This window comes from Durio zibethinus, chromosome 10 (genome assembly GCF_047325235.1).
Source record: "Durio zibethinus cultivar Kanyao isolate XHJ-2024 chromosome 10, ASM4732523v1, whole genome shotgun sequence".
Taxonomy (NCBI): Eukaryota; Viridiplantae; Streptophyta; class Magnoliopsida; order Malvales; family Malvaceae; genus Durio; species Durio zibethinus.
In genome coordinates, this window is record NC_143171.1 from 23,267,096 (window position 1) to 23,289,316 (window position 22,221).

Genomic DNA, 22,221 nt, shown 5'->3' on the forward strand with positions numbered 1-22,221 from the left:
TTGTATGACACTACTTGTCTTCTTGTAGTTGGATCTCCAAGTTTTTGGAATGTTCCAAATTCCACTGTAGCCATCTATCAAGTAATAGTTTCTTTATATGCAGTGTGTAAAAATATATGTCTAACAGCTACAAAATTTGTTGATAAAATAATAAATTTTTAATATCAGTGACTAAGATTCAATTTTTGACAGTCTCAAATACAAATATATATTATTTATCTATATATATCTATCTATCTGTATATAAAAATATGAATTCCCAAATTGTTAAAAATGATCGATCTAAATACTCTTATAAATTTTTTAAAATAACAAATTTATCTTTAAATATATAATTTTTATTAATTAATTTAAGTTTAATTTAAATCCACTAAAATTAAAAATAGATTTATGTGAAATTAAATTATTTAAAATTTTCATTCAAAAAATGTTAAAAGTGATTGACTAAAATATTTTTAGTAAAATTTTTTATAAAATTTAATTTAAATGAATTTTTTTATTATTAGATTTTTTTATAATTAAGCTGAAAAAGTATTAAAAGTAATTGATTAAAATTGTCTTCATAAAATTTTAATTTAAAAATATTAAAAATGATTGATTAAAATATCATTATTAATTTTAATTTTTTTTATTATTAGATTCTTTTTTTATAATTAGAATGATTTTTTATATAAAAAAAAATACAAATAGAATGAGATCAAAACTTAGTGTGTTTAAGAATAAAACAATCACTTGACCTTTTTTTTAGTTGTAAAAACAATTGTACATGTAATTTATGTTGATAAATAAATTCATTAAAAATAATCATAATTAAGTTATTGAAGTATATTTGTTTTTTTTTTTTAATTTTTTGCCTCTAAAGTTTTTGTTTTAATAGATTTGTTAATTATATATGTATGCTAATTATTTTATTATTTATGCATTTTATGAATTGATCATTTAATTTGATTATTGATAACATAATTAAATTTTTTTAGTTCTTTAAAATAACTCTTTAACATATTATTTTTATAGTTTAGTTTGACATCTATAATTAATTTCTCTTCTGTGTTTTTTTTCTTCTAAATTTTTATAATTGATATTTTCATAAACAAAAATTAATATCAAATTAAATGCAAATCAATTGCACACCTTTCATCAACAATTAGCACTATATGATTTGTTGAACACTTTAATTAGAATTTTCACTTGTAGAATTAAATGATTCATGAAGTGATAGAGCTACAAGAACTTGCGAATGGATCCCATCAAATTACCATAAAATTGTTTACTTTGATTAAAACAATAATTGATTTAATTTTTTTTAGGGTAAACTCCATTAAGTCCTTAAGTTTTGAGTCAAATTCAACACAAGTTAATTAGTATAAGAAATAGACAACCTGCCCCAAACATTTCAAATAAATAGGACAAATAAGTCTTACCATTAGTCTTCTATTAACTAATCTGTTAAGACTTTAAGATTGAGACCATTTGACCTTTAAATACTCAATATATTTGTTTACCAATAGCCTGACAAATGAATATGTTGAAACTACAAAATTGAAGAGCTACTACAGAATCTATTGGGTTGGAAAAATGTTGATTCTAATTTTTTTCTTGGCTTTTTCTTATGTTGACAAATGAAAATGTTAAAGCTATATGTTGTTTTGTTTTGTTATTTTATATGTTGTTTACCATGTGTTTGTTCATCAAATAATTAGGGCCTATTCTGTTACATTAAAAAAATTTTGTTGTTTTGCTGTTATGGTTTTTGATAATATTTTATTTATTTACATGTTATTTTTATAAAGCTATTTATAACTGTTTACCAAGTGTTTAAAAAAAATTCTCAAAGAATATTGCTATACCTTCTTTAAGCAATAGTCACGCACTATATTATAATATTCAATTTTAGAAAAAATATTGTCAATATGATCAAAGAGCTGCTATAAATATATCAGAATCTAAACATAATTATTCAAAATTTTATTTTATTTGTCAAGCAAAGAATTGTGGATTTTTTCAATAGTGGCATCCAATCAATATACATTCTGATACCAATAAAGATATTGAAATGAGAAGAAATATGATAGAGATTAGAAGTTTTATGGTAGAAATAAAAAAAAGAAATTGGAGCTATAAGAGAGTATTGCAAAAAAATTGAGCATGATTTGAACTTATTGAAAACAATCATTGTTGCTTTGTTTACAGTTATTTTAGTTCTTGTTTTTAGCAAATAGTGTTTAGGATTAAACAACTAATGTCTAGTGTTAAACAAATACTAATATGAAATTATTGTATAGCTTGCTAATTTAATATTGTAAGCTTACATTTTGTTTCAAATTACCATTTTGATGTTGTTAGCATATTGATAGCTTAAATTTTATTTCAAATTATCATTTTGATGTTGTTAATAGTTAGGGTTTAAGGTAATTGGTTAGTTTAATAGGGCATTTGAATTCTATTACTTTAATTGATTCAACTTTTAAAATGATTAGAACTCCATTTTATCCTCCATTTGCCTCAAGTAATTGTGCTTTAAAAGTTTAAAAAATTTTGACAAACTTTCCTCATAAAACATGCATTACCACTTTGCAAATCCCATTCAAGCATAAGTAACAAACAATTACCTAAGTATAAACAACAATCAAATTAACTAACTGTGCCTATATCTTTGGATTAATCAAAAAAGAAATTTGTATATCTTTGGATTAATCAAAAAAGAAATTTGTGTCCTGTTAGCACATATATGTGCACAAGTAGCCTAGTAGCACATACATGTACTTCCCAAAATTAATTTGTATCCTAAAAGTTAACTTGATGTTACATCTCAAAAGTTAAGTACATCAACTAACAAAAAGTTACAAATTTCCATTTTAAAGATTAGTATGCTACATATTGACTACCTTGAGCAGCCCTTCCATCACCATACATTTGATTTTTACTTGAAATAACAATTTATGTCACAGAACCAGCAATTAAAAAGCCAACAAGAGTGACAATAGAATTCACAATCATAGATGTAGCTATTGATCCCCTTCCAGTAGCTTTCGATCCTTTCTTAGCAACTCTTGATCCTTTACTAGTAGCTTTTGATCCTTCACCAATAGTAGCAATATACAATCTTGAAGAGTTCACAACAGATTATGGTCTTGATGCAACACTTTTTTCACCTGAAAAATCAAACATAGTATAAGTAATCAAACATAATTACTAAAGTAAAATTTGTAAGACTTTATCTTTGTAATTACCTTTTTATTACTTCTAATAGCAAATATTGGACAAGTTCTTTTATTATGGCCAAGTTTGAGACAGAAAATGCATCTAATAGTGCTACTTCTTTTTGCATTTTTTTTGTGGCTGTTGGTTTTCCAGGTTTTCTCCTTCTATTTTTTTTAGGTTTACTGGGCATACGACAAAGTAATGGAGGTTTAACAAAATGAACTTGACCTCTAAACTTAGCCATTGCAATATCAAGGATATGATGAATTAACTCATTATATGCCAACATGAAAGTTTCCTTAAAGTAATAGTTATGACAATGTAATTCAATATCAACCTTTTTGTGAATTATGTAAACTGCTACATGCTTACATGTAAGGATGGCAACGGGTCGAATTAGGGCAGGTTTTTGCTCGTTTCGATCCGACTCGATTTTATATTCGTCAAACTTGAATTCGATCCGACTTTAATTTTTTTATTTTTTTAATACCCGAACCCGACCCGAAATTAATAAAATATTATTTTTAAATATAAAATATTATTTTTTAAATATAAATATTTTAATATATAATTATATAAATACATATAAATAAAAAATTAATTAAAAAATTAATTTTATATAATATTGGGTCGGATTGAGTTCGTCTAAAATCCAAACTCAACATTTTCTTAGTGTTACTTGACCCGACTCGAAACCTGATTTTAAAAAAAAAAAAAATCGACCCTATGGGGTTGGGTCGGGTAGAAACCCGCCAGGGACGAGTTGGATTGCCCACCTTACTTACATGGCAAACCTAATATCTGCTAAAAACTGCAAAGGTAACTCTAAACTCTAAATTGCAAGTTAACAATAAAACTTCTTCTACCTTTAAACACATTAAACTCATGCTCACTAGTAAGTACAACTTTACAAAACCTACGATTATACTTGCTTGCATCAAGTTTTTTCTTAATTTTTGGAGTAATATGTGTGTCCCATGTACAACCTTTCTCATATCTATTATGAAATTTTTTTTATCAATTTAATTCTAATATCTTCTAGGAAAATGAGATTGGTTTACCTCTAAAATTGCCAATCCATTGCTGAAACTTTCAGTCATGTTGTTTGAAACATGATCCCTCTTCACAATAGGATCAAAAGTGTATCTTGCCCATAAATATAGTGGTTTACAGGTATGATAACGATTTGATTTCAATCATATTTGATTCAATTTTTTTGGATAATATTATGAAAATTTAAAATTCGATCTAAACCTTCATTCGATTCGAACCAAACTAAATCGAATTTTACTGGTTCGATTTATTGATTTTTAATTTTTATATATTATTTTAATATAAAATTTTAATATATTTAAATAAATTTTGATATAAAATTATTATTTTTATTTTATAAAATTTAAAATATATAAAAAAACTAAAATATATATATAATTCGATTCAGTTTGATTTTTTTTTAGTATTTCACCTTTTGATCCAAAATATAATCTGAATATAATATATACATTTAATATCCGAACTTAATTCGAACCGAATAAAAAAAAATCAATTCGAATTGAACATTACATATTCAAATTGGTTTTCAATTTTTTCGATTTTTTTCTCACCCCTAGTGGCTTATCCATCAACCAATTGTATGCATCATTGTTTTCTTTCTAGATTTTTTCCATTGCTTCATTCCATTTCCACATATTAGGGGCTTTGACAACTTTCCAAAAGTTTACCTTCAACTTTAAACATGGAAATTGTTGTCTAAAATTACTATACAAATGCCTAGCACATCTTTTTTTACTTGCATTTGACAAGATTTCTATCATTATTTCAGCTAATCCCTACCATACAACAACAATCAATGCCAAAACTAATTTTAAGAAGAAAAAAAAAAGAAATGAATATGAAAAAATTTTAATACTACATACCTTTTGGCCATAACTCATTATTGTTAATGGTTTGCTTAAATCACCAACAACTGAACTTAATAACTGTAAAAATCATCCCCATGAATCTCCATTTTCAAGTTCCACAATTGCAACAACAATAGGAAATAAACCACAATTCCCATCAAGTGCTACAATTGCTAACAAAGCTCTTCTATAAAGCCCTTTTAAATGGCAACCATCCACACCAATGAAAAGTCTACAGCCATTAATAAACCCTCTCTTCATAGCATCAAATGAAAGAAAAAACCTTTTAAAAGTAGGGTTAATACTAATTTCAAGCCTTTTTAATTACATGATAGCAATGCTACTAGGATTGGTATCCCTCACCATTTGAGCATATAAAAGAAGCAAACTATATGACTTAGTATAAGTCCCTTGAGATTCTTTCATTGTTTTTTTCTTAGTTTTATACAACTTTTTTGGATAATTGTCAGCCCATAATTCTCATTCAATTCATGTTGCATCAAGTTATAAGACATCTCTGGTTCAATGTGCAACTTTGAGCTTAGTTTTTTTGTTATCTAAACACTAAATGCAGCACCATGATTATCACTCACTCTAATACAAGTATGCTCACCCTCTCATATTTTTATCTTAAATGTTTTTCCATAAAAAATAATTGATGCATGGATTCTCCAATTACAATCATGTGCCTTACAATATGTTGTAATTTGATCTTATCATTCTTAATCCTTACTATCTCTACCCATTCTTGAATGACATAATTTGTAAGGACTTCTCTAAAGTGATTAACATTATGAACTAACATGTCCTTAACGAGCTTTACTTTTTCAAAATCATCAACTGAATATGGTATTCCTTCCATAGCCCCATCAATTGCCTTACTTTCTTTATCAAAATCAAAACTTTCATAATTCCCTACTTCAACATCACTGTCAAGGTCAAATAACTCATCATTACTATCAGGCCCCACCTTATCTTCAAGCTCAACATTGTTATTACCATATGATTCATTACGTTCATGACCATTCACAACTATTCAATCAACATCCTCACTAATAAACTCATATTGCTCTTCATTATCACTATCCATTTCAAGTTCACTATTAGATTCACTTTCAATCATTTGATTGTCAAAATCAAATCTAATATGATGTTAACTACTAGTACCTACTTCTATATTTGACTTCCTATCATCCTTCTACTACTACCATTTTGACTAGCTTCTATAAATCTTATCAACAATATCAACAGTAAGTGTGAAAGAAAAGTTACCTTTACTTATTGATTTGAACATTACGTTAAAAGGAATTGCTGGAGTAATTTTTAGGTAAATATGGATTTCCTTTACAGCTTCATACATTTGAAACAATTGCATTACATTAGCATCACTTTTCCACTCTTACAATTATTCTGACTTTAGATGCTGACCTTAAATGCATGTACTCATTCCTATGCCATTAGTGGAATCATCCATGGTAATTTCAAATATATCATTTGTCAACTTAAAAAAAAAAAAAAACTTATTAGTATTAACATTCTCAATCACTTAAATATTGGAGTTGTAATGAACCACCAAGTCATGCAACTTTGAACTTGCCATCAATAATTATTTCAAACTCGCCATAAACAATTCATTATTAAAACACATAAATAATTTTTTTAATAAAGAAGGGTTGTTGGGTTCAGTTGAGAACTCAAAAGAATGGCAAACTAATCACAATAATCAAATACAAAAGCATCTATTAAACTATTTCAAACTTTAAAATGGATAAAATTATATTATTAATTTATTAATTTATTTTATATTATAATTCACAACATTAAAAACATCACTCTATAGTCATCACAATCCCCAATCTCATTTCTTCTCATTCATATTGTAGGATAAAGTTAAATTAGGATCAAAAGATAATCATCTTAATATTTTTTTTATACGAGAATATGTTTTATCTTTGATCTCATTCCAATAAAATTTTAGTTTTTTCTATTAAAAAAGGCAAACAAGATAAATAGACTTCCATAATGTGAAGTCTACATACTAACAAACAAGCTCTTTATTGGTTGCTATGTTTAACCACATTCTAGTTAATTCTAAAAGTCTAAAAGCTCTGTATAGAATTTTAATTTATTATCAAAAATAAATGCCATCACTATTGATATGAATGTGAAATTATGATAAAATTCTATCTAAATTATTGATCTTTTTTTTTTAAGTGAACCACTAAGCTAGAAATTATGATCCTTTGGTTTATTAAATTTATAAAATGTATATTAAGCTTTAATCCCTAGTGGTTACAAATTTCACCCTTTTGGTTAATTTATTTTTAGAATTAGAATTGAATAACTTATTCCCTAAATTCCAAATTTAATCCACACATTTGAGTAAACTGGAGTATATATAAAGAAATTACTTAAAATCCCCCATGTAAATATCAAAAATAAAAAAAGAAAATGTATGCAAAAAAGTAATAAAATTAAGCAAAATCCCATACAAAATGAGGCTTATATAAATAACTTTGAAAGTGTGCTCACAATGTATAGAAAGGGAAAGGTTGGTTTTGCAGTGAAAGCTTTTATTCTTTGTAGTAAATGCAAAGCCCCACTCTTACAAATTGCTTCCCTATTACCCATTTCAAGACCTTTGTATCATTTCCCTTTTTATGACTAAAACCACCATTAGGTTCTCCTTTCGAATGGTCAACACTAAAAGACAAAACAATTGCTCTTACAATTGTATGATTAATCTTATTATTTCTAGCTCTAACTTTCCTAAATTGCACCCATATCTTATTTTGGTCTTGCCTTGTGTCAAAACTTACATTTGACTTGGTATTATTAAAAAAAGAAACAAATTTCTCATTATTAAAACAAAAAAACAATTTTTTAATGAAAAAAAAAGGATTATTAGGTTAGGTTAAGAATTCAAGACAATGGCAAACAAATCATAATAATCAAGTACAAAGCATATATTAAACTATTTCAAACTTTAAAATGTACAAAATTATATTTTCCTATTTCAAACTTTAAAGCAGACAAACAATTGTATCAAAATGAGAATAATTACAATTAATGAAAGCTATAACAAAAGTCAAATTATGGTATTAGATGCCAGATAAAGTGAAAAACTTACCAAATGAAATTGAAACAAAGTATGTTGAACAAAATAACCCTAAATAGTGATTAGAAAAAGAGAAAATCAATTTTAATAAGGGTAAAATTAGCTTGAATTTGAAAAATTTTAGACAAAAATGATTGAGATTATCTTCGATTGAAAAAAATTTCAAGAAAAATTTGGATTGAAAAAGACAATATAAGGAAAAAAAAAAAAAGAAAAAAGAGGTTGAAAAGAAAAATAACGAAGGGAAAAACTTGTCAAAAAACTCAGGTTTAGTTAGGTTATAATTTTGTAATTGTGTAAAATCTGTTAACAGAGTTAAGAATTTTGGGGTAGGTTGTCCATTTTTAATATTAATGGACTTGTATTGAATTTGACTCAAAACTGAAAGACTTACAAGAAATTTATCCTTTTTTTAACTTTTATCTTAATATGCATATATATGATTAATTTATATTTCAAAATTATTTAATCTTTCTTGATTATGTTAAATTATTTACTTTTTTGGTCCTCTATGTGATTGAACAACCTAATATAAATTATTCTAAATAGAGAATTATCAAGTGAAATAAAATTAATTGTTTTTGGTTAATTCTTTTAAGATATGAAAAAATTCATTATAACTCTCTTTTGAATATGTTTATACCAAAATTATGTTTATTCATGAAAATTTATATTATTAATGTTGAAAATGAAATTATTATAAATTGTATAATAATCACACAACAAGGTTGTTATTCTTATAATTCAAATTTTCTTAAGAAAATATGACAAGTATCAAAGTTAGAATTTATTTTATTTCATTTTAAGTTTTAAAATTATGTATTTTAATATTTTTCTATAAAAAAAATTATGTATAATAAAAATTTTCAAAAAAAAGAAAATTCAATCTTTCAATTGATAGAACATATAATTACATTCAATTGAAGGAAGCACCAATGAAAGATTATCCTAAGCAAAAACATGAGATAAAAGATTCTTTGATTATACATAGCTCTATATTCTCCATATGACAAAAAATATTTACGGCTATATGATGTTTCAATAGAAAAATACAAATATATTGATTTCAAATTTTTTAGGATTAACAAGAAACTTTTTTATTAAGAAAATTATTGTATACTCCTTTATTTTCTCCTTTATATCAATTGAAAAATATTTACTATTGTATCAAAATTTTTAAGGTTGCTATATTAGATAATATTTGTTCAAAAGAATTGAAATTCATCAAATTAATTATTGTTATTACATTTAATATAAAAATCTTAATATAAATTATAATTTGACTAAACTTAAAAGTGATTTATGGGATTAATTAGCAAAATTCATTTTATAAATTTTTATTTGATTGTGTATTTAGCATTTCAATTATTTTGAATTTTGACTTTTTATAATTTCGAGTTAGTGTTTAGACTTATAATCAACGACCAAATAGATTGAGTTAAGTTGTATCATCTATTTCTATTAATAGTATACTTAATTATTCACTTATGCATCTAAGCAAATTTGATTCAATAATTAGTTCATGCTTCTCTTTGTTTAAAAAGCTAAATTTAAATTGTTCTAAATCCAAATATATATATATATATATATATATATACTCAATTACTTATAATTACAATTTCACTTTAGAAATACTCTTAAAATTAATTAATTCAACTAGAAAGACAATACAAATAAGACATTGAAGATGTAGAAAAAAGTTTAAATAGAAAACTTTTAAACTGTTACAGAAGATGAATAAGAAATATTAAATTATGATTGAATTACTATTAATTTTGATTATATTCAATCATTTTTAAATAGCTATTAAGTTGTTAATTTTTTAAAAGCAATTAAAATTGAATCAAGTTAGTTTATTTTTATAAATTTGTGTATTATATTATTTTTAATTAAATTAAAATTTAAAACAAGTAAAAAATTTATTTATACTCAATTTGAGTTTTGAATTATTTCAAGTTTGAGTTGATTAATCTATGTTATTTTAACTATTCTTTTGTTATATTAGTAATAAACTTCAAATAGAATAAAAACATAACACAATAAAAATTTAAGTACAAAAGTGATTGAGATACTAATGATAATTAAAAAAAAAATTTTATACCCAAGTCTTATAGAGATTAAAGGATATATCTTCTTTTAAGAATTTTGAAATTCGTATTGCAGAATATTAATCTAGATCAATGAGTTTATAATTATTTATTTGTTGATCAAGTTACTATTATATGGATTAAAAAAAATAATTCAAACATTTTATTTGAAAAAGATATCATAATTAATACTAATTTAGGAATACCGCATATAATTAAATATTATTTAAGTTATTATGACACCTTACAATATTCTTTACTCTTTTAAGCTAGAAGAGTTGATCATAAAAAAAATAAAAAAAGTCTCAAACAAAAAAATAAAAAAATAATAATTTTGAATGATGGTAATACACATAAAGTAACAATTAAAAAATATATTATCTTTTTGTTTAGCAATAAAAAACTTTTATGAAAATTGGAAAGGCAATTATTGTGAATTTAATATTTTTTAAAATTGTTGTCTATTTAATTTTTGTAAATTTTATTTAGTAAATTTGTTCTCATTACTTTTATCTGATATATATATATATATATAACAAAATTTTTACCCAAATTATACACTTAAAAATAGAAATATACAATAAAGTTTATTACGTTCCTTGGTGACAAAATAATCAAAATTTTTAATTTTATATGCAATTGTACTTCACTACTAAGTATAAAAATACATAAACTAATAATTCAATTAAAATATTAATAAAACTTATCTTTATACGTACTATTTTACCATGAATTAAAAATTTTGAAGAATATCTTAAAAATATTAACTATATATATTATATATATTTATTTAATATAATTTTGATACTTGCATTAGTATAAAAAGTTATAATTTTAACATATCATTATGTATTAAACTACAGATGGTAAATTAAAATCATTTACTTATACTTTTCAAGTTATTTACACTTAAATTTTTTATTACTTTCTTTCTTTACCATATAAATTACATGATTTAGCATATATTGTGATCACCTTTTTTTTTTTTTGGATATACAAAAATCAATAATAACATAGTAGTAGATAACTAATAGCTTAATAATTAATAATTAAAAACTTAAATGTAATCAGTATAACATAATAGTAATTATTAAAACTTAATAGTAAATTAGTACTAACTTAATAGTAAATGAATGATAATTTAGTAGTTAATAATTAATAATTTTTTAATAAATCAATAATAATATAATAAATGTATAATACTGTAATAGTAAAACACTTATAATATAGTTGTAAATGTATAACATTATAACACTAACTTAAAGATTCTTTAACCCAAAAAAAAAAGTGATAACTTAGTTATTAATTATTGATAACTTAGTAATAAATTAATAATAACTTAATAATAAATTGTTAATAATATATTAGTAAATTAGTTTCAATTTAATAGTAATTAATTCATAGTAGCAAATCATAAATAACTTATTAGTAAATCAATAATAATTTAATAGTAAATAATTGATAATTTAGTAATTAATCGTTGAAATTTTAAAAAAAAATCAATATAATTTAGTAATAAATCATTGATAATTTAATAGTTAATTAATAATAACTTAATAATAAATCATACACAATTTAATATAATCAGTAATAATTTGATAATGAATCATATATAAGCATTGATAATTTAATAATTAATCAGTGATAACTTAATAATAAATCATGCATAATTTAATATAACCAGTGATAATTTAATAATGAATCATATATAATTTAACAATTAATAATAATTTTGTAGTAAATAACCGTAATTTAAATAGTAAATCAATAATAATATAATAGTAAATATATAAAAATATAATAGTAAATAATTGATAATTTAATAGTAAATTTATAAGTTAGTAGTAAATCACTAATAATTAATAATAAAATACTAATAACATAATTGTAAATCAATAATAATTTGATAGTAAATTAGTTTATCATTGATAATTGTTTAGTAAATAATCTATAAACTAATAGTAAATCAGTTATAAATTTATAATAAATCATCAATAATTTAATGGTAAATCAAAAATAATTTAATAAAAATCATTTTATAATTTAATGATAAATAATTCATAACTTAATGATAAATTAATCATAAATTAATAATAACTCGTTACTAACTTAGTGATAAATCAATGATAATTTAATTATCAATCATTGATAACTTTTTTTATACTCAAAATTGTCAGGAATTAAACCCTGATTATTAGCAAAAACGAAGTCAAAACTTTTATTTTGAGATTAGGATAAACCTACCACGAATCTATTCAATAAAAAATTAGTAAAAATTTTTAACTTTGAATAAAATAAAAACGTTATTATATAAAAGAAAATTATCTCATATATGGTTAGTAGATTTTTTAAATTTCATATTTTATAATTGTAAATGCATAACCACGTATTAATAAATCAACGATAGATTAATAAAAAACAAGTGATAATTTAATAATTAATTATTGATAATTTAATAATAAATCAATAACAATTTAATAGTAAATTAGTGATAATTTAATAGTAAATCAATTTAAATTTAATAGTAATTAATTGATAAACTCTATAGTAAATCATAAATAGCTTAATAATAAATCAATGATAATTTAATAATTAATCATTAAAAACTTAAAAGTAAATTATAACTTAGGAATAGTAAATTATTGATACTTAATAGTTAATCAATGATAACTTAATTATTAATCATGGATAATTTAATATAAATTAGTGATAACTTGGTAATAAATCATAGTTAATTTAGTAATAAATTTGTGATAATTTTATAGTTAATAATAAAAAACTAAATGGTAAATACATAGTAACATATATTAAATCATTAATAATTTATATATAAATTATTAATAACTTGATAATAAATTACTAATAACTTAATTACAAATTAGTACTAATTTAATTCTAAATCAATAATAATTTTATAGTAAATTCGTTAATCATTAATAACTTTGTAGTAAATTTTCAATAAATTATTAATTAATTATAAATTTATAATAAATTATCAATAACTTATTAATAAATCATCAATAATTTATTAGTAAATAATTTATAACTCAATAGTAAATCATTTATAAATTAATAGTACTTCAATACTAATTTAGTAGTATATAATGGATAGTTTAACAGTAAATAAATGATAAAATAATATTAAATCAATGATAATTTAATTGTCTATCATTGATAAATTTTTTATACTCAAAATTGTCAGAAATTAAATCTTGGTTTCTTACAAAAATGAAGCTACAAATTTCATATTGGGAAGTTACAATAAATCTATCATGAATCTATTCAATAAAAAGGTTTAATAAAAAAATTCTAAATTTGAATTAAACAATAATGTTATTATGTAAAAATAAAATCATCTCATATTAAAACTAAACTCTTACTTTCTTACAAATAATCCATTGTTAAATATATGATAATACAAATTTAATCAATAATTATAAAAAAAATATATCACAAATTACCAAAAAATTACAAAAAATACACAAAAATGTTATCAAAATTTTATCAAATATTGTCAAAATTATATCAAAGATCACCAAAATTATATCATAAGTTACCAAATGAATATCAAATGTTACCAAAATTTTATCAAAAGTTATTGAAATCAAAATTATATTAAAAGATATCAAATTTTACTTAAAAAGTATAAAAAATACAAATTAAATTATTAGTATTTATCCTTATTTTAAAAAATATATAAAAGGTAATCAAATTTTACCTATATTATACCAAAATCAAAATTAAATTGTTAGTATTTATAATTATCATTATCATTGCATCAAAAAAATTATTTATTGAGATGAATTTTTAGAGATAAGAATTACACGTTCATCACACACATACCAAAAATTAGTATATATGCAAACATATAAAGAAACATATAAAATTATAGCACAGGATGATTAAGTTGACACAAGTTTTATACTGAGATCTCAAGTCCTTGAGACGGTTTTAAGTCAACTCAAATTCAACTAGCAATTTGGCAAAAGAGAAGGCAGAACTTGCTGAATTAGACAAGGAACTCCCTTCTAGAAAAATAGATTCGGAGAAACCCTTGTTCTGTAGTAGTTGAAGATAGTATGCAGTTAATCCAGGAAGGCTGGGTAAGATAAGTGCGTCATATTTTACGTGAGGGCAATAGGTGTGCTGATTTGTTTACTAATTTAGCTCAAAATTTCCAAGTAGGGGTTTCCATCTTAGAGGAACCACTAGATGAATTATTGCCACAGTCGGAGGAAGACAAGGATGGCCCTGCTGTTCTTCGTAGTTGACCCAGTTTGATAGGATCTAATGCTCCAAAAATAAACTACTCATGACCAGCTGGAAAAAGAAGGCACTTATGATTCTTGTCTAAAGGTAACAATAGGCTCTTAATTTTTATTTGGTCCAAACTCTTTCCCTCTCTTTCTCTCTCATTCTTATGTTCAAAAAACAAAAGATGCTGTGATGCAGGTAGTATGAAGGATGATATGCATTAATAATTACAGTTAAAACCATCTGCATAGAGGGGAATGAAAAGACTCACCTCTATCTCAGCAAACAAGAAAGGAGTTTCAATTTAACTAATTCATGTGTGAAGGAATCATAAACAAATCATTTTTAATTGTGTCAGTAGTTTTAACTTCATTCTTTTTTGATAAAATATGAATGTTTGCAGCGAGAGATTACCTGGTTCGCATTCAAAATATCACTCTGACTCAGATGCCTCTTCAGAATCAGACAAGGGTAAAAGGGTGCAGATGCCAAGCATATGTCCATTGAGGCAGACATAATACTCAATGCAATCCTTATAAGCTCCCAATCTACGGCTCGCACTCTGTGGTACCATTTTAGCTTGTAGCATGTTCCACAATTTTGCCTTACAATAAGGACACACTGCGGCTGGATGAAGCTGGGCACCCCTGTCAATCAACATCTTCCGAACCTTTGAAACAAAGAATGACTTGAAAACTCCTCGGAAAAATCCCACATCACCCTCCTCCCCTTGGTCAAGATGTTCACAAGGGTCAGACACGTATAGAACATCTGTTCTGCATTGTGGTAAAAGGAAGCTCTTGCCTGAGGTCCTAGAGAACCTGGTTCTGTAAACAAAATGGCCAGGGATTTGAATGCTATTGAACAAGCAACCACCACTACATCCTGAGCAATATATAAGCAGCTTTCCAAGTGCTCTCCAGTTCCCATCAACATTATGACTTCCACTAGACTGCAGATCAAGCATCATCTTTGGGGCCCTTGTTTTGCAGAACTCCTTCCAAAGTACACTCTTGGCAAGATCATCAAACCATTTACAGACGAATGAAAGAGTGGCAATCAACTTAGGGTTCCAGTTCAGATGTTGAAACACAAGGAAAATCACATCCTCACTTAGATGACCTTTTGTGCATCGACAACTAGAAGAGTGTACGCAACGATACTGCTTTATTAGAATCATTCTTTCCACTCAATATGAGCAAAAGAAACAATGATCATACGCCCTGGTTGTGCAAGCCGAGAAAATATCATAATTAGTCACAACGTTTTAGTATCTTGACTATCCAGTTTGTGGACCAGAAAGCTCAGAATAAGCTATAATTTTGAAAGGGTGACTACAAACTAAGATTCCTCAATATAATGGACTAGAAGTTCAAAAACCATCTTCCTTCTCTGAGTAAACAAAAAAACAAAAGAAAAAAAGGTGTCATCATATATGACTTGAAAACTAATGGCATAAAGTCTAAATTATTTTCTTGGAATAAAATAAAGCAAAGAAGAGATAGGGCTTCATTGCAAACTCATGCCTTCGACATAATCTAGCCAGGCTGCCAGGCAGAAATTCCCTGGAAACTCAGGGAAGCAGACGTACCGCTGGCTCCCAATCCTAAATTTTAAATCCAGATTATGGTTACTCAGCCAAAAACGTGAGGATGTCTGAGTATGATCCTTATAATCTGCAACTAATGGATCATATAACTTTTTAACTACAAGTTCTTTAGTTTTCATCTCTGTTCAGAGGAGTTGGGGTGGAGGTGGAGACAGATATAGGCATACCATAACAACAACGTAGAGAGAACTCAGAACTAGAACGAAGGAATATAGATCTTATCTTAATTTCATGTCACATGTAACTCCAAACCGGTTGGATGCTCCAATAACAGAAAATTAACTTAAGCTGCTAGCTGGAGGCCTTATCAAAGAGAGGGAAGGGGGAACCCAAAACACAGAAATGTAATGCACCATGTAATAAGTGGAAGTGAATTTTTGGACAATGGATTGACTGAAAAGTCATACTTTCATTACACTAGAATTTCCATTTTCAACTTCAAAAATCTCCATATATCATAACCCCACCAACCACAACCTCTACATATCTTTCCATCTTAGTAAAAGAACTTGGTCACTTTTTCATAGTTACTTCCTTCTCTTCTCAATGAAACTTAACTAAGATACCTAGGTCAGAAAACAACACCAAGAACTTAATTTATTTTATAATGCAAGCCATTAACTTATCAAAGCTCAGATCCAAAAGAAAACACTTCAAAAGAAACCCGTTATACAAATTCAACTCAAATGCTTAATCTAAAAAAAAACCCACTTCACTACTTCACTAATTCTCCAAAATCCACATTATAAATATTTTTTAAAAAAAAATCCATGACAAAATTAACCAAAAAATAAGCAAAAAAAAGGCAAAAAATTAAAAGATCAAATCCAAAGCTCTCACCTTTAGCTTGAAAGAAGCTTCCTTTACATACTCTTTAGACCCTTAAACATAGACCAAACTCTGCAGACAAAAAAATTTAACAAAAGGGTTTCCTTGCATGTGCTAAAAAAAAAGCCAAGAAAACCAGTAAAAAGAAACTTTTAAAAAATAAATATAAAAATAAAAAATAGATAAAAGTTTACATGAGGAATTCAATCTGGGTTTTAACATTCGTAGAAGGTTATTTAGTTAAAATAAAAATAAAATTTTGTCAGAGATCAAATTGCAGGGAAACAGTGACGAAAAAAGAGGAAGCAAAGAAAGAAGCTTTAGAAGAAAAAAAAATAAAATATCATATTTTTCCAGAAAAGTTAATCCGACATTGAAGTATTTTTTATAACATCAACGACTAATTAAATTAATCCACGTGTCTAAGAATGCCAATAGTTTTGCCATTTTAATACGTGGCGTTAATTCATTGGAGGTGATTAAGGGTTTCGAGATTTTAGCCCTTTGTTTTTACTGTTAATTGTTTATAATTTCGTGTCGGGACCTAAAAAGGTAAAATGACAAAGTAGTAAACAGTCAATAGAATGTTTCGCCACGTGGAACATCTAATTTTTTGGAATTTAGTTGATTTATTATTGCTTAGGTGGCATCTCGTCATTGGCTGTCAATATCTCCTTTGTCCGAACACCAAAGAGCTTTTCTTTTTTAAAAAAATTACTATTTTATTGAATTTTCTTTATTTTTAAAAAGCAATTTTATTTTACAAGTTGATTGAAAAATTATAAAACATAACGTCATCTTTTATTTTTCTTACAATGTTGGTGTAATTTTTTCTTTTTTAGTTCGATAAGAAGATAATGTCGTTGTCACTCTTTGAGATATTTTTAATTTGGTAAAAAAATTTTAATCTTAAATTCTTACTCTAATCATTCACATAATATCATTCAATTTAAATTTAAAAGGTTATATAATATTTTTCACATTCATTTTCAATAATTATTTAATATTAATCTATTTGCTCGTTCGTCTAAATTTTATTTTAATTTTATGTTATTATTTTTTTAAAAATATACATTCAATGAAACAAATAAAAATCATGTTTGAACAAATCAAATTTGATAATTTAAATTTGAGATGAGTCAAAAGTAAATATAAAAAATTATCTTGATCATTTAAATTTAATACTCATAATATCAAAACAATTTATTAATAAGATTAAAATATTAAAGCAATTAAATCGAGATAGATGAACTTATTAATAAAAAAGTTATCAAAGATAATGTTGTAATGGAATAATGTTGTAATGGAATAATTCATTAACGTCTATTGGTTTGAGTGATAAAGAGTTCGATTCTATTTAAATAAAATTTAAATTTCGAGTCTTATAAATAAAAAAAATAGATTTATGAGAATTTATCTTTTTTATAAGATTCGATTTAACTTGATTTTGAATTAATCAAAATTTAAAATAATTATCGAACACTAAAAGATACGAGATAAAAAAAAATGAAACAGTTCATTCCTTTTTAAGTTTGGTTGGACTTCTTGCAAGTTTGGTCCAGCTCAAGTCAAGACCTAGGTTTTTTTTTTCTTTTTTTTTTAATTTTTAACCAAAGCCACATTAGTTTCGTACATATAAATTATATTCTTATTTAGAGTAGTATATAAAAATATGTGCTCTTCATTTCATCTTTGATGGATCAAATTTGTTTTATTCACTTGATAGAAATCAATCATAGTAGACTTTCAAAAACAAAAAGAAGCATATCCTTAACACAACCGTATAATAAGCATGTCCAGATCAGCACAAACAGGATCAACCATTCAAATCAAGATCAAAGATCTTTAAAATCAAAATGGTGAATCTACTTTTACACTTCCACAGCTCCGTAAACTGGGAGTTGCCTCTCAGAAGCTTAGCTTTATTCTCCTACCATTCTCCTACATACCAATTGTTAATAGAGAAGTTCCATCACAAATCAAGTGACAGTGTTTGCTGATGGTTTGGTATCTTGGAGGGAGATGACAGTTTCAAATGCACCAACCAGGGCCTTAACCTTACTTTTTCGGGTTTCAACAAGTTTACTAGCAGTTTCTTCAATGACGTTGTTAAACAAACCCTTTTCATCTTTTTTCCCCTGCAGATCCTGGTGTCTCAAAACAACCTTTTCCTCACCAGGTTTGTTGTCATTCATGTCACTATCAACTCCCCTCCTCCTAAAGGTTCTCCGGTCAGCCTTGACATTTTGGTTCTCCCCAAGCACTCTTCCTCGCCTGAACTTGAGCCGCCTTGGACCATTATTCTCAGACTGAATGTCAATGACCTTTCCTCTCCTAAAAGATAATTTCACAGGTTGAGAATCTTTGTCATTGGAGAAAGCCATCCCAGCCTTTCTGGACTTTCCTCCATTTTCTCCTTCCAAAAGTTCTGCTTTTTCAATATTTACAGTTTCATCTTCATTATATTCGGAGTCAGAGTCATCCTCTGCTTCAGTCACTGTATACTCTGATTCATCTTGATCTCTTCCACTATGTGATGACAAAGATGGAGAGATTGGGAGGGATGAAGACTTGGGAGATGAGGCAACAGGTGGCGACAATTCAGCAGCACAATTTTCATTTTTATCAGATTCCAACAACATATTTTCTGTCTCCATCTTGATAACATACAGGGTTTTCTCTTTAAGTGTGTCATTAATGCATTCATCATGTTCAGTGAGAGGTTGCTCAGTTTCAGCCTTTTTGACCTTGTCCTGATTCTTCTGTGGAGGCACAACTTTCAAGTTCCTGTTCTTTCTAGCAGTTACGCTCCTAGCTCTAGCAAGAGAAGGTCTTGGGGACAATGAAGCTCTTGGCAATTCCAATACTTTCTTTACAGTTACTTTGGAGGTCACAGTCCTTTTTGCCGTCTTCATGTCATTGATTCCACTGTTTCTCCTGACACTTAAACCTTCTGAAGGGGCAAAAGTAGAAGGAAGTTTTTCTGCCCAAGATTTCAGCTTCAAAGAAGTAGTATGCCCTTTAGAAAAGCTTTTCTCTTTAGCTTTTGATGAAACATCTTTTGAAGAGACTCCTACTCTCTCAGAAGACGCTGATCCATCCTGCTGCATGAATTTAGTGGCATCAGATAAGCAAGATTTTAAATTAGGTGAAGATCTTAGCTTTGCCATTGAGGTCTTTTTTTCCTCTGAAAGAATTTCATGTTTTCTAGACGTTTTTCTGTCAGGAAAGTTTGTGGGCACTTCAACCTTGATGACATCAGAGGTATCATGGGAATTATTACTGGAATTGGTAGAATGTTTGGGCTTAAGCTTTGACACTAAATTCTTTTCTTTCTTTGACGGAACTTCATGCATCCTAGAATTATTTCCATCAGGTGAGTTGGTGGACACTTGAAGCTTGATGACCTCAGATGCATCAGGGGTATGAGTTCTGGAATTGGGGGAAGATTTGGAAATAATTGTTGATGTCTTCTTCCTCTGTGGCACTGGCAAATCCAAGCTCTCAAACAAATTTGGCTTATCACATGGCTTTTTTATAATCCTCTTCCGAAAGGGATGCCTAGCCTTCTCGTCAAATTCACGTTTCTTCCCAAATTTGCAGAAATCATGACAAGAACCAGTAGAAGCTCTCAGATAACGAGAAATAGTTTTCTCTCCACTCTTCGCAGAAGGTGAACTAATACTCTCCTCAGCCATCAAATATGTAGCGGAAGAGAATAAAAGTTTAGAACAGACAATCCTGGAAACCAACCAAAACAATATTAATGGTGGTCAATTAGGCTAGATTAAATACATACATAAAAGGACTGCTGGATGAATAAAGCAAAAAAGAGCACTAGCCTAGCTCTAATTTGGTATTATACTAGATATTATTTGGGCTGTTGTGGATGCCAAAATTTGTCCACCTCGAGAATTAGAGGGAAAGATTTAAAGATCATTAGAAACTAGTTCTTGTTAAATTAAATATCATTAACTTCAAGAGACAACTAATAGGAACAAATTGGAAAGACAGTTTTTAGAGCTATCAGCATAAACTAGAAACAGATAAGAATAAAGACAAAGAAGAAAGAGATAAATACAAACACTTCATATATAAACAACGAAAGAGCTTGACTTCACCATGCATCTCGTTTTAGAAATGCCATAAAATATCATTAGGCATCTCCAGCTTGACTTCACTGTAACATTTAAAGCATTGTCAATCTATACAACAAACAGACAACTATTTTCATGGATTTCTTTGTTTAGTATTCATGGCCTATCAAAATGGAAATTTTCTAAAAAAACCAATCGCCAAGTATACAGTACCAGAAGGTTCACTATTCAATCAAACAGTTAATATCTATATGAACCAATACAAAAGAACCATTTTTTTCATGTATAAAAATGGGGTCACTATTTTGTTTCGGATTACTTTGAAGAGAATATTAACAACATGCAAGTTGGGGAAAGCAATAAAAGAAGGGGTTGAAAAATTCTCTAATCCACCAATCTTAGAAATTGATAAATCACCCTTCAATGAAGACTATGTCTCATCTAAAAGTCATACCAAAGATAAACAAAAAATCAAGCGTTCACCTATAGATTCCATTATGATCATAACCAAACAAAAAAAGTGATAAAAAAAAATTCAAAGGAAGTTTGATGATAAAGCAACTATATCAGGAACAACAAAAAAAAAAAAAGAAAAAAAATCATCTTTGAAGATAAAAATCAAAGAAAAACTCCATCTTTGAAACGAATAAAAGAGGAAACGTACCAAGACAAAGAAGAAGAAAAAGCCAAGGTTTACTCCCAAACCCATCTCAAAATTCACATTTTGGAAGAAACCCATCGTTCCAAACAATCCAAAAACCAAAACCCATGCTACATTTTCTCTCAAAAAACCCCCCCAAAAGAACAGCTGGAAAAACAAAGGATGAGAAGTAGCTGATAATAAGGAAGAGGAAGTTATACCTTTTTATATCAGAGCTAAGTATTAACTCTCCCTGCTTAACCAGAAAGCTAAGTAAAGGCAACTAAACAAAAAACTGAAATGAAATGAAAGAAGGGTTTGGCTTTGCTATGGAAGCTCACAAAAAAGGTTGGTTTTTATTTGAAGACCGTGCAAGCAACTGAAAGGTTTTTCTTTTTCTATGTTTGGCTTCGCTTTGCGCGTTTGGTCTGTTGCAGATTTCTACAGAAAATAGAGACCAAGGAAAAGAGGGAGGAAAAAGAGTGT

The 22,221-nt window shown here is 26.6% G+C and overlaps 1 protein-coding gene and 1 pseudogene across 5 annotated transcripts; both read right to left on the bottom strand.

The window, feature by feature from the left end:
• Positions 1–2,776: 2,776 nt before the first annotated feature.
• Positions 2,777–17,318, bottom strand: LOC111292611 (EID1-like F-box protein 2 pseudogene; annotated as a pseudogene). 3 transcript variants are annotated; one of them, XR_016345839.1, is made up of 4 exons: positions 17,193–17,299; positions 17,011–17,070; positions 14,976–15,784; positions 2,777–3,152 (listed from the first exon to the last, which is right to left on the bottom strand). The product of XR_016345839.1 is annotated as an EID1-like F-box protein 2 pseudogene, transcript variant X3 (transcript). The 3 variants fall into 3 exon arrangements; XR_016345838.1 differs by having other exon boundaries at positions 14,976–15,953; positions 17,011–17,318; XR_016345837.1 differs by having other exon boundaries at positions 17,011–17,317.
• A 1,424-nt stretch (positions 17,319–18,742) lies between these two features.
• Positions 18,743–22,221, bottom strand: LOC111292360 (uncharacterized). 2 transcript variants are annotated; one of them, XM_022884695.2, is made up of 2 exons: positions 21,760–22,221; positions 18,743–20,739 (listed from the first exon to the last, which is right to left on the bottom strand). In XM_022884695.2, exon 2 carries the CDS (start codon positions 20,694–20,696, stop codon positions 18,978–18,980), a length of 1,719 nt encoding a protein of 572 aa, XP_022740430.2. In that variant the 5' UTR covers positions 20,697–20,739; positions 21,760–22,221; the 3' UTR covers positions 18,743–18,977. The 2 variants fall into 2 exon arrangements, with proteins under 2 accessions (XP_022740430.2, XP_022740431.2); XM_022884696.2 differs by having other exon boundaries at positions 21,957–22,219.